Source organism: Phyllobates terribilis, unplaced genomic scaffold (genome assembly GCF_046119375.1).
Source record: "Phyllobates terribilis strain yellow unplaced genomic scaffold, ASM4611937v1 Scaffold_3__8_contigs__length_932513732, whole genome shotgun sequence".
Taxonomy (NCBI): domain Eukaryota; kingdom Metazoa; phylum Chordata; class Amphibia; order Anura; family Dendrobatidae; genus Phyllobates; species Phyllobates terribilis.
In genome coordinates, this window is record NW_027362763.1 from 290602959 (window position 1) to 290617031 (window position 14073).

Consider the following 14073-nt stretch of genomic DNA (forward strand, 5'->3'; position numbering starts at 1 on the left):
GTAGTTGTGGGAGTTATAGATGTTCCAATCTAATATAGTATTGATGGTAGGTAGCCACAGTGATATAAGCCCAAAGCCTGGTCACTAAACCCCCAATGGGTAGGTAAAGTAAGTAAAATACAACTACTTACAGCCAAACAGAAAGAGTAAGTAACCCACAGCTCCTGATGCTGCACCCCTGCAGGCCGCAGATCGCTCTCCACGGCGTCTCCAGACTCTGTCATGTCTGTCACATGTGCTCAGTGTCAACCTGCTTTCATCTGTGAAGAGCACAGGGCGCCAGTGGCGACTTTGCCAATCCTGGTGTTCTGTGGCAAATGCCAAGCGTCCTGCACAGTGTTGGGCTGTGAGCACAACCCCCATCTGTGGACGTCGGGCCCTCATACCACCCTCATGGAGTCGGTTTCTAACAGTTTGTGCAGACACATGCACATTTGTGGCCTGCTGGAGGTCATTTTGCAGGGCTCTGGCAGTGCTCCTCCTGTTCCTCCTTGAACAAAGTCGGAGGTAGCGGTCTTGCTGCTGGGTTTTTGCCCTCCTACGGCCCCCTCCACGTCTCCTGGTGTACTGGCCTGTCTCCCGGTAGCGCCTCCAGGCTCTGGACACTACGCTGACAGACACAGCAAACCTTCTTGCCACAGCTCGCATTGCTGTGCCATCCTGGATGAGCTGCACTACCTGAGCAACTTCTGTGGGTTGTAGAGTCCGTCTCATGCTACCACGAGTGTGAAAGCACAACCAACATTCAAAAGTGACCAAAACATCAGCCAGAAAGCATTGGTACTGAGATGTGGTCTGTGGTCCCCACCTGCAGAACCACTCCTTTATTGAGTGTGTCTTGATAATTGCCAATAATTTCCATCTATTGTCTATTCCATTTGAACAACAGCATGTGAAATTGATTGTCAATCAGTGTTGCTTCCTAAGTGGACAGTTTGATTTCACAGAAGTTTGATTTACTTGGAGTTATATTCTGTGGTTTAAGTGTTTCTTTTATTTTTTTGAGCAGTGTATATGTATTTGCCTAAAATACAAAGGAAATGTGTCATATTTAATTTTAGGCAGTTTAGAGATCATTTCATCTTCAACTTGCTTCCTTGTTCACAATCACAGTAATTTTTACCAGGTGTGCCCAAACTTTTACATGCCACTGTATATAAGAAAATTAAATAGGTATTTCTTCTGCCTGCATAAAACACATGAAGAATTAAATCTTGTGGGTCCTTGTTGCAATGCATTCAAGTCACCAAAGACAATATTACACAAAAAATACCTACACCCAAAATTGTTTTTGAGTAATAATATTTTTCCTATTAACATACAGCACTTTGTAGCCTGATCATTTTAATTGTCCAGTACCAGACTTTGGTAAAGCTGTGTGGAGTCGAAAGTTTTCTCAGAGAATATCTTTATTCGTTAATATACACTTCAATTGTATGTGCCACATGTTTATCCTATGAAAAGATACCATACTTTTTTTTTTTTTTTACATTTTCTTTGACAGGACCAAGTGTAGCACTAAAAGGTACAGATGTAGGATCCAAATGACAAACAAGTCCGTAGTTAGGAAAAACCAGGAGGCAGAACCAAGAGGAAAACTGAAAGCTCCACGTGATGATTCCATGAAAAATAAGTGTCCAGATACAGGCATAAACATTCAGAACAGCTCAAAATAGGCATCCCTGAATCGGTCTACATACCGGCTACAGCCAGGCCATCACATATCTGTTATCGGCCAATGGACAGAGATGAAGACTTTGAACCATCCTAAAACGACATTTTTAAATGTTAAACTACTAACACTGACCTACAAAACCATCCATAATTGGTCTTTTCCCTATATCTTTGAACTAATCTCCCGATATCTTCCAACACGCAATCTAAATGTGAGAAATAAAACTTAACTTTTAATAATCATTAAAATGCTCAAAACACACTTAATAAAATTTCCCGTAATTAAACAGGTTAAAAACCAAACTTAATTCCACATTAATAGGTACGTTTCATTGTTGGCTAGGTTCAAATGAGGACTATGTATGAAACAGACAGTGGTCAAATATCCTTACACCTCAATAGAAACACAGCAATGATTTAATCAGACTGAACTTACTGGAGTCACACTGACAGTAGTCAGACAGAAACACCCATCAGCTTATGCACAAATATTGTATGCATAAATTAGGACAAGCAAGGAACCGTCTCACCAATACAGAGGATGGAGTCCTCATGTGAACCGTCAGTCCTTCAAAAACCAGTGTATATTCAGCTAGAAACAAACCCTGTTGGTCCCCAGCAATACTATGCTGGCCCTAGTCATCCCAAAAACCTCCCATCCTAACAAGGGCAGTCCACATCTGGCTCTATGTGGATATTGCCCTACACTTGCCCGGTGTGCCTCTCGACGCGTTTCTATCCATCAGGATCATCAGTGGAGGAAGCTGCACTTTAGACATATGGTACATTGCCAGTATCCTGATGGTGGAGCTGGCTATAAATAGACTCATCTCAAGACCTCTTTCTCACCTCCACACTTATTAGTTTCTCAGCCCATCACCTCCAAATCTTCTGGAGTATCCCCCATCCTCTGGAATTCTGTGCCCCAACACGTCAGATCATCCGTCACATTAACAACTTTCAGACAGAATTTGAAAACCCATCTCTTCAAGAAAGCTTACAGTCTACTATGCCTCCACTGCCACCTCATCACCAGTCCAGAAGCACAGGGTCCTCTCCCCTCTGTACCAGTCTGTCATTGTTAGTTTGTTCACTGTCATTTATATTTGTATTCTGTATGTAACCCCTTCTCATGTACAGCTCTATGGAATCAATGGGGCTCTAAAAATAATAATAATAAATGGGGTCTACTATTCTACATGACTATCAGGGGCTCCGGGATACTAATACAGAGAAAAGATGAAGAAAAGTGAAGAGGTAGAGTTACTAAAGGAAAACATCAAGAAAATCACATTCTATAAAAGTATGATCGTCTCAAAATAATATTCCCATACCCTTCCCTGCTAAGTTACAAATTTGAAAAACATTATGATCATAGGTTCATTGCCCTTTATGTGTGCAAACGCTCTTGTTCTTTTCCAGTATTGCACACAGTGGCACTCACTGATATTTTGCTACTCTGTGAGATGTCCTAACCCAATGGCCTGAAGCTGATCTAGTTTACCTTACATACTCATCCTCCTATATTTGGACTTTTCATGAAGCTGCCTGACTGCACATGATGATCTGCAGATCTGGAACAGCAGAGAGCAGTGTTGGCCCATCTTATTCAGTCTGAGGGCTCATTCACAAGTCCGGAAAAAACAGAATGATTATTCTGATCAGAGTGTGGTCCGAGTGACATCTGTTTTTCTCGTACATGGAGAAATAAAAAACAAAAAAATTTTCTCCACCTTCTCCACTCTGACAGTCCGTGAAAATCAGACTGCACTTAGATGTCATCCGATCCATAGACTTGAATGGGTGAGTGTTATCTGATTCTCAGAGGCAAATACTGCCTGCTGCCATTGACGATTTTATTCTGATCATCATATGTCTCCAATATTTTCTGCGGACCATTCGATCCAAGGAAAATATCTGACATGTTCACAGCCCCATAGAATATCATCGGTACGAGTGTCATCCGTGAAAACCACTGAGAGCACTCATAGGAGAAAACCGGACGTGTGAACGAGCCCTTCCCAAGGATGGACGGGGGCGCTGAGAACCTGGCTTTATGACGACAATTTTTTCCATTCAGAAATATTTTGACTTTAGCTTGCTCGCGAATTTTATACCAAATAAAATATTAAATGAAGACAAGCAGACTTGACACATTAATTCCCTTTATTTTATTACTGTATCCCAAAAAAAACACAATAAAAAAAGAATAGATTGAAACAGTGTATTTTTTTTTTATTATTTTACTGGTGAAAGGTTGTCAGTTAGCAACAGAATGTTAAAAGCACCCGGCGAAAGTACAATCACAGCCACTAAATGAAAACAATCGCAACCTAATTGTAGATGACACAGGGTGCCACACTCTTCTCCTGACCTGTAACCACTACATAAGCTTTATCCAGTACATCAGTGTCAAAGCGAAGTGCAAACAATTTTCTCAGTCCGCAGACGTAAGGTCTAAAATTCAGTGTATTTAGGCTTTTTAAGGAAAGAGACTAACGGGATTTCACTGGCAGTTACCAACACATCTCTGCAGGTACTCAAAAGGAGTAAGAATGCTGCAATAAACAGGTGAAGAAGAAAAGACATCCAAAAAAAAAAAGAGAAAAGAAAAACGAGGTAGATAAAAAGAAAACAAAACAGAAACAAAACCCAGAACTCTAATAATAAAAAAAGAAGCGCAACAGAATTTTATGGATGTAACACCCTATTACCACAGCCAGCCATGCTTGTAGCTAATAAAAATAATCTTCTGTTACACATTTTTTATCATTAAATTATTAGAGCATTTTGTGTTGTAAGACTGAATCACCTGAACTACGTACACACTTTTTTTTTTTTCTTTATAAATTTTTTTTTTTTTTTTTGCACAGATGTGGTCTGTTACTGCACGTTGGGTAATTTCTGGAAACTAAATCTGTCTGTCTTTACAATGTTGGCCTGTAAAAGTTTAATGCCTGTAACCGATTGGGGCAGGTATTTAAGACCAACCATCCTTTGGTTATTAAAAGATGTATTTTTGGCCAATTTTTCAAAGGAATTGGCCACAGCCTCACAGAAGCTCCTGACGCCATAATTTATTAATACTAGAAAGTGTCGCTGTGACAATATTGGCAAAAGTCCTATTATTGCCTTATAGCCATCAATCTGAAATAGCTGCATCAGTGTGAATGAAAACTAAAAGGTGCCTTCATTTACACTCTCATATTATTCGCCCTGACCTGTTGCATAATATACTAAAAGAAAAACCCCCTTCGTGTCTAAGTCACACAATACCCTGCTGCCCACTACTGTACCAACACACACCAATATGTATGTATCGATAGACTATATGAACAGACAGATTGAATAACGGCATTAGATTTCTTTAGACTACGGCTAGTTTAGCCATATAAATTACGTTTCCCAAAAGAAGAGGAAACTTTGCTTTCCGATAAAAATGATTTAGGCTGTTGCTATCAAAAAGCAACATTCAGGCTGATGAAGGCAAAAAGGTTTTTTCTTTTAATTACCCAGCTATACAGTTTTAGCTTTCAGCAAAACAGAAAAAAGGTACATTATTGTGCTGTCTCATTTTACTCAGTAATTGTACAACATATGTATATTTATATAGAATGCTAGAGCAGGCAGACAGAAATCAACAAACTGGCTCAAATCTCAATACTTTTTTTCTTGTGTTTTTTTTTTTTTTTTTGCCGTTCTTACAAAATAAGACACAATGAAAAGGTAAAATGAACAAGCCACTATAACACAGCTTAATCTGTGGAAGTCCGAGCCACAGTTTTCCCAGTGTTCAAGTGCAAAGTCTCCGTTCCGGCTGTAGGGCAAGGCTGCTGAAAACTTTCACAACCAAGTCTTGTGCACACTGTAGAACTGAAGACAAGAATGCTTGACTGGTTTAAATGACAGCGGACGGTTCCACGGAGCTATGCCACGTCTACAAAACCAAACCTAGTTTAGAAAGAATGCCTTGAATAGAGTTCCTTGGAAAGCTGTTACCAGTTCATCATGGAGTTTCTGTTCAAAGTCATAAAAAAGACTTGACTACTGCCTCCTGACCGCACTGATGCAAAGAATACCTGCAAAAAAAAACGAGAGGATTAGTATCAATAAAATAAGAAATAAGATTCCACAATCCTGGATGAGCCTCGCATGCATCAAAAGAATAGAAAACAGTGTAGGGAGCCTGAGCATCACAACTCCACACATTGTGTAGTGGCTGCTGCCGTGTGCTGCAGATCAGTTTCTATTTACAAGTATCAGAACTGATCTGCAGCCTCATAGAACCTGAAAATGGCCACTACACCATGAATGACGCTGTGGCCTTCTGGCTACATACACTGCTTACAACTGGCAGCTACCAGAAGTGATCACAGATGATTGGTGGTGGTACTAGGTGTCCATCTGACATTGATGACTTACTCTATGGATACATCATCAACAGTGTTCGTAAAATATCAGGACACAACCAAAGATCTTAACCCTCTGATAAGTACTAAAATCATGGGAAGTACCATGAATTATTGATATGGTGCATTACAAAACTCCCACCAATATATCATGAAAGAAAGGAAGGTGGATTTATGTCTAGATATAATGAAAAATAAAAATGCCTATCATATTCAAACAGCCTCATGCAGAATATATTCTAAAGCTCAAAAAACACCAAGAAAAGGGAGCAAATGTTGACTTCTATACATGCAGCTTATACTTTAAAGTTCTAGAAAAAAAAGCAAGAATCAATCGATAAGTGAGCAGCAAACACCTGCACAATGACACAGCACTCGATCTGCCGTTACTCCGAGTCACTGGGTAACGTTACGTGTGTTTACGTAGTAAAGGGATTCTAGAACATAAAAATCCAATAAATTTACAATTAGCCTAAAATGACTAATCTTCAGTAAGTCTGTGACCATCGTGGTTTTATTACAGTGTAATGTAAAGCTGAACTAATGGCAAGTTACTGTGAGGAGAGCAGTCCTGTCTGCAATCACTGCATATGTTGGGGATTCATTTTAACGTCATCTTGCATGGTCATATTGAGAATAAGATGGTCCAGGACAACGATCTGGCATGAGATGTGGACGCATGATTCAGTGACGCTCCGTATTCGTGGTTATTTTAATGAAACAATGCCTTAGGACAGATATCTCGCTGACAATCTCTTAAAGGGTTATTTCGATTTTCATTGATGGATATTGTCGATAGTGTTTGTAAATACAAGAACTTTTGCTATTTACTTTGTTAAACTTTGCAGCCTTTCGTGAGATAAGACTTTTTTTCTTGTCTACATCTTGTTGCCTTGGAGACTGACCACTGCTGCGGTCCTGCTTGTGAGCACTGCGCTGGGAATTTTAGGTAACAAAGTGAACCAGTGATCCCGGCAAGCTTCAAAACAGTGCATAAAAGCTTAATAGAAAAGAGCTTGTAAGAACTGCATGTTCTGCTGTCTAGCAGCGGTGGTCGGTCTCTTAGGTAACAAGCTGAAAACAAAAGAAAAGTGTTAATACCTCAAAAATGGCTGCTAATTTTAATAAGCAGTAAATTGCAAAACTGCCTGTATTTACAAGCCCAACAGTGCACAAGGGCACGGTCCGCTGATAATAATGTAACCACCAGTGCACAAGGGCACGTGCTGCTGATAATCATGTAACCACCAGTGCACAAGGGCACGTGCTGCTGATAATCATGTAACCACCAGTGCACAAGGGCACGTGCTGCTGATAATCATGTAACCACCAGTGCACAAGGGCACGTGCTGCTGATAATCATGTAACCACCAGTGCACAAGGGCACGTGCTGCTGATAATCATGTAACCACCAGTGCACAAGGGCACGTGCTGCTGATAATCATGTAACCACCAGTGCACAAGGGCACGTTCTGCTGATAATCATGTAAATGGTTTCAAATGAACGATCATTTGTGCTAAATCGTCCCAATGGTGGCAACATGTAATTATTGGACCAGCACTGATGGACTTCCTACACCTCCGTCCATCCTGCCCATGTAAAGGACCCACTCTTGCTGTTTTACTATTACAGTACATGTCCTGCAAGTTACAGAAGGGTCATCGTGTAATACCTTATCATTCCTTTCACACAGGAATTTTAACCTCTGGGCTCTCTTGTGCATAAATACCCCATCTAGATGCCCGGTTTCCACAGAACGAATTTCAATAGCTTTCTCGCCCCAGCCCATTATCTGATTGGAATGGATATAGGCTGTGAATAAAAAACACAGGATCAAGTCAGAAAAATTGTGGGATAAAGAAATACAATCCTAACGGAGCTGACAACTCAGAGCATACCAGTCCTGCTGTCTACGTTGCATCCTCAGTAAGGCTGCGGATTATAAAGGCCCCACACACATTACACAAAAGCTGGTGGGACTGGCAAACCGGCAGTGTAATATGTATAGGGCCTATATTGCAAAACTAGCCAGTATGAAGTTTCATGCTCTCGGGTTCTCCACTACTGAGACAAACCCTTCTCAATGGTCCCAGGGTGCAACATGAAATAATCTCTTTACCGAGCTCCCACACCAGCGCCGTTCCTTCCATCTCAGTACTGTCACTCACCGCTATTCTGCCAACGTCACATGGTCATTGATCGGCTGCAGCCTTTACTATTCTATCAGAGTGGAAGAAACACTGTTCTTTGACTCTCATTAAATAGCAAACGCTGGAGTAGATCAGTGGCTGCAGAGTAGCTGCAGTGGTCACGTAACATTGCTTATATCAGCATACTGCCATGGGGACTGAGAGCTTAGATAGGAGAAACGGCGCTGGTCCAGAGCTATTCTATAATGCACAATTAAGAAGGGTTTGTCCAATAGTGAACAGTGGTCAAAGATATTATTTACACCCACAAGTTTAAGAAAGTGGTGACGGACAGCAGCACCTAGATAACTCTTGGTCTGAGAACATCTCATGGATGCTTAGGAATATCATTATATATTTTCACGATCTCCAGGTGATGGATGCAGTTTGCTGCAGCTATGTATATAGAGAATTATTTCCACGTTATAACAGAGTCGGAGCAATGTAAGCAAAAAAAAAAGGAATGGCCTGGATAAATGAGGCGATAATCAGAGAACGAGTATTGGTGGGAACCACGGTTCCTGATTATCGGTTCATGTAAACATGGTCACCCACTTAAAGAGCAAAACACTAATTTGTTGGGTAATTACGGTAGACTATTTATGCTGGTATAAAAAGAATCGTTATTGGCAGCGCACTATCCAGTGTGAACCGAGGATGTGGCGCCGATAACATGCACGGTGTATGGGGACAGAACCATTGTATTAACAATCATTCTGTGCCCACAATTTCTTGTTGGCTCATGCACACAGGCCAGTAAACAATCGCTAGACAATGACTATATAGCCAACCTGCGCTAATTACTAGGTTGCAATCAGCACATCTGAATGAACCATTGGCTGTAAGAAATGTATTAGCTATGCACAATATAGAAAAAGCAATACAGAGTGAAGCAGCACCGAGTGAAGCAGCACCGAGTGAAGCAGCACCGAGTGAAGCAGCACAGAGTGAAGCAGCACAGAGTGAAGCAGCACAGAGTGAAGCAGCACCGAGTGAAGCAGCACCGAGTGAAGCAGCACCGAGTGAAGCAGCACCGAGTGAAGCAGCACAGAGTGAAGCAGCACAGAGTGAAGCAGCACAGAGTGAAGCAGCACCGAGTGAAGCAGCACAGAGTGAAGCAGCACCGAGTGAAGCAGCACCGAGTGAAGCAGCACCGAGTGAAGCAGCACCGAGTGAAGCAGCACCGAGTGAAGCAGCACCGAGTGAAGCAGCACCGAGTGAAGCAGCACCGAGTGAAGCAGCACCGAGTGAAGCAGCAAAGAGTGAAGCAGCACCGAATGAAGCAGCACAGAGTGAAGCAGCACAGAGTGAAGCAGCACAGAGTGAAGCAGCACAGAGTGAAGCAGCACAGAGTGATCACTGATAAAGAGCTGACAGCCAGTGTCAGAGTGAAGCCACTCAGTAGTGGTGCTCACAAGTCAGTGTGCTGCAGATCTTGTCCCCTTAATGTAACCCCTACCTTAGCGAAATGTTGGTTGTTCTAGCCACACTGTGCTTCACTAATCGCCAAATATCACGGTGCCCATATCCTATGCTAGTTAGGACAAAGGAATCCCGGGGTTTGGCAGACCGGCTTATTGTGCAGAGCGTCTGATTGCTAGTGACAATTCACTCTCTCCTGTCATGTGGACAGGGCATAGAGCCTTTCCATAGATTAACATGTTCATGTCCCATTCGTGGGTCAACTCTTATCTTCTACTCAGCATTGTGCATGAGGCGAATTGTAAAGGGTAAAAATGCATATCCAGACACCCCTGACACCTATAGAGGTGATATTGTGACCTAATTAATACTAACTAATAATTCTAAGGACTTTGCCGCATATATGCTAAGGAGAATGAGCCTGAGTCTATGGGGAACCTAAAGGGTTGCCTTAATTACACCTCAAAATTGTCAACTGTTGGAACATTCAGCTCCACATAGAATTCCCGACCAAGGAGTGGTCCCGCTCGGCGCTTACAATGCTTCTCTCTACAAAAAACTAAGTCTTTGCAATTGCATATAATTTTTTCCGTCTGAATGAGCCTCGGATGATGTCCTCATGCTAAAACACAGACTTCCCGGGACTAAGAGGTCACATAGCATTTTAATTCTTTAATGTAAATCTTTTACCAAAAATAAAACCAATCAAGTATGGATTTTTTAAGAAGCACTCCTACTTGTTTTTTCCCCCTTAACCTGTGTAAATGTTAGTGCAGTGTCAGTATGTTCTCCAGTATCTAGCGCCGATCCGCTCCTCTTCTGAGTCATGTGACGCCAATTCAGACTCTCTGGATCTCACTGCGCTCTACATGTGAGCCAGAAGTCTCTTTTACAAAGTAAGTCTATAGAGCCTCGTCTGATGCGCCATATACTTGCATTATAAAAGCCTTTTCCTGATCACACAGAGCGCAGTGTGATCCAGACAGACAATTGCCATCATATGACTCAGAAGAGGAGCGTATCGGCGCTGGATAGCGGAGAAGATGGCGATTGGAGAGCATAATAACACACTGACACTGCGCTAACATTTACGACAGGTTTAGGGGGAAGAAAGTATATGGGAGTGTTTTTCTTTTTTAACTGGGACAGAATGTAGTATTTTTAAGCATTAAAAAGAACTCACCTACTGAAGTTGGCATCTCACCCCATTGAAGCACCACATCTTTAGTTATTCGGCCATAGGTATTCACATACACCCCCTCGTCCTCATAGCATACAAGCATTTCCATGCCATCTGTTTTGGGCAAGATGACAATGGCATGTGGGGTGATGTTACCTTGAATCTACAAATGAGCAAAGCAAAAGCAATTGTATTTTCTTATCCTGATGTTTTTTTATTTTGATACAAGTATTCTGGACAATTTATAATGGCTCAGTTCCAATGGCCTAAAGGAGTGGGGTGAAGAGACTCTTGGGCTTTGCTTGCTTGATACACATTAGATTAAAATTAACGAAACCCCCCCTTTAAGATTTTTGCAGGACCGACTGGCCATATGATGTGTATGGGGCCATATGATGTGTATGGGGCCTCCTAAAGGATGGGGCAGATTCAATTTAAAATCCAGACCTTTTTACTGTCAGGCTGGATAAGACCCTAAAAAAGGATTTGCCACGTCTCCTCTCTCCCCATGCGATCTCATGTATATAGGCACTTGTAGATACTGATTATTCTTTTTCTGCCTCAAATACTGACTTCCATCATACTGCAGAAGAGATCTATTATCATTTTGTTGTGTATTTGTCCACAAATAGAAAAGGTAAGAGACCCTCAAGAAAATCATTAGTCCAAGTATTCTTATTAGTACATTACTGCATGTGCAAGACAAGAACTGTGGGCACTAAACCAACACAAGTTACAAGCCAAGTGGCATGTAGCGACAACTGCAAAAGTGCCAGTGTCTACAAGCAGCTGTCATGTAAAAGTCTGGGTAGGCAGAAATCTTGGTGAAGTGAATGGAGAGAGCCTGGCATGAGTGGCCACCTCATCTGGACCTGGGGCAGAGCGAGGAGCGAGAGACCTCCGTTTTGGACATCTGGGCGGAATACAGAGGTGCAATCCTGCAGCTATGCCATGTATGCCAGTAGTATGAAGCCACTGTACTACAATAATGTTGAGTACTGCATGGATAGCTATATTACAGGCAGAGATTTATTGAGGATCAAAAAGTGAAATTCACAGTATAACAAACAACAATTATTATTATAAGGGGTTAAAATTATGTATCTCTAATAAGCTAATTAGTATCCATATAAAGCACAAGTGTCATCTTTAGTCTAGATTCACACTTCTGTGTCACAGACAGAGCATGGACCAGCCGCGGGTCTCCTGCCCAAACTCAGGAGCCTCATATGTCTAGGAGACCTGCGCGTCCGATCGGTGCATCATGGTGCTGGGACTGTGACACATGGATGTGTGAATATAGCCTTACATTGACTATGATATGATGCTCCTCCATTACTTACGTGAGACGGTATGTAGATGTCGTATGTATTCCCAGAATCTACATCAATGACGTGGAAACCAGTGCTGGAGCCAAATATTACTTTCAACCTCTGACCTTCTTCTACAGTCAGGTCACAAAGCAATGGTTTATGTTGCAGATCTGTAAAAGACTAAACATATATACACCATTTCATTTTCATGCCATCTTAATAGCAAGCACAATGCATTTGGAATAGAAAAAAAATTCTGACAATGTAACAAAGGGGATAATCTGCTAATTAAACACTGTAGGCCCCAATACATACCCGGATTTAGGCAGGAGACTGTCCTCCAGGCTTAAAGCACCACTCCAGTGGGTTGTTTTTTTTCAGCGCTGGAGTGGTGCTTTAAATGTAAGCCCCCTGTTCTTATACTCACCTTCCGGCGGCTTCACCTTTTACCGACGCCTTTCCGGTCCCGCAGGCTCCATATTGTGCCTGTAACTTCTGACTGGCAGGAAGTCAAAAGTTACATCACAAGAGCTCAGTGCAAGTCTATGAGGGCCAGAACGAGGCCAGAACAAGGCTCTCATAGACTTACATAGAAAAGTGACCTCCGCACAGCTCCATGAAACAATGGTGCTGCCAGCAGGTCACTTTTCTCTGGAGACTGACGGGAGCGATGCTGGAAAACGTTAAAGACGGCGGCAGGAGAGTATTAGACAGGGGCAGAGGACTTACATTTAAAGCACCATTCCAGCGGTGCAATAAAAAAAGGACACTGGAGTGGTGCTTTAATTAACATAAATCCGTTTTGTTTTCTAAGTAGAGTTACATTTTCTCTCCATCAGTTTATTCGAAAAAAAAAACCACTACAAATTTAGCATGAAATTATCATCTGCTCTCATTGATTACAGCTTTGCAAATACCATTTATGGTAAAAGATACAGTAAAAATTAGCAAACGGGTGAGCAACTCATTGACTCACATATCTAATTTGCATCTGTTATTAAATATTTTTTTGTTTGAAATACTTGCAAAAAAAAAAATAAGGCACTCAGTAATTGTGTTATCAGTTTCTGACAATTAGGCCATGTTCACAAGTTCAGTATTTTACATCAGTATCTGTAAGCCAAAACCAGGAGTGGGTGATAAATACAGAAGTGGTGATGTGTTTCTATTATACTTTTCCTCTGATTGTTCCTCACCTGGTTGTGGCTTACAAATACTGATGTAAAATACTGACCAAATACTGAACGTGAGATTGTGGCTTTAGGCTATATGCACACATTAAGTATTTGGTGCAAAAATTTCTGCATCTCTTGGCAGGAAAAACACAGCGTAAAATAGGCGCTTTTTTGCTGCTTTTTTTTTTACATGTGTTTTATTGCAGATTTTTCCCCACTTATTAGTATGGGTGAAATCTGCAGCAAAAACTCTGAAAGGATTGACATGCTACATATTTACATCTGCACCAAATCTGCAAGTCACAAATAAGCAGCGTGTGCACGAGACTTCAGGATTCTCATTCACTTTTCAGATTTTGTGACAAATCTGCGTGAGAAAAACATGACAAATCTGCCACGTGTACACAAGCCCTTAATACTGGACATTTCTCAAGACTCTTGACATGGTGTCTAAAGCACATAACACATGTACCACATGCTATGTACTCACCCATAATCACTTGATGGTTTTAGGAATCACTTACCTTAAAAGCCATAAACTTATGATATGGCTTTGGAGCCCAGGCGTAGATCTCTACAGCATTCTTCAATGCAATAACCAAAAACTTGATTCTTTCATATTTCACTATAAAACAAAAAAACAAAAACAAGATAAAACATTTGTTCAAGTTAGAGTACTAAAATATCAGAAGATACTAAATGCTGATCAC

The 14073-nt window shown here is 41.4% G+C and overlaps 1 protein-coding gene across 15 annotated transcripts in view; it reads right to left on the minus strand.

The window, feature by feature from the left end:
- Nucleotides 1–4522: 4522 nt before the first annotated feature.
- The window catches only part of TNIK (TRAF2 and NCK interacting kinase), a 330725-nt gene continuing 321174 nt past the window's right edge, over nucleotides 4523–14073 (minus strand). For all 15 annotated transcript variants that reach the window (XM_073674893.1, XM_073674887.1, XM_073674897.1 and 12 more), the window contains 5 exons: nucleotides 13888–13988; nucleotides 12219–12368; nucleotides 10879–11038; nucleotides 7757–7896; nucleotides 4523–5753 (listed from right to left, as the gene is read on the minus strand). In XM_073674893.1, the coding sequence (XP_073530994.1) occupies nucleotides 5670–5753; nucleotides 7757–7896; nucleotides 10879–11038; nucleotides 12219–12368; nucleotides 13888–13988 (635 nt within the window). In that variant the 3' untranslated portion in view covers nucleotides 4523–5669. The remainder of the gene's footprint in view (nucleotides 5754–7756; nucleotides 7897–10878; nucleotides 11039–12218; nucleotides 12369–13887; nucleotides 13989–14073) is intronic.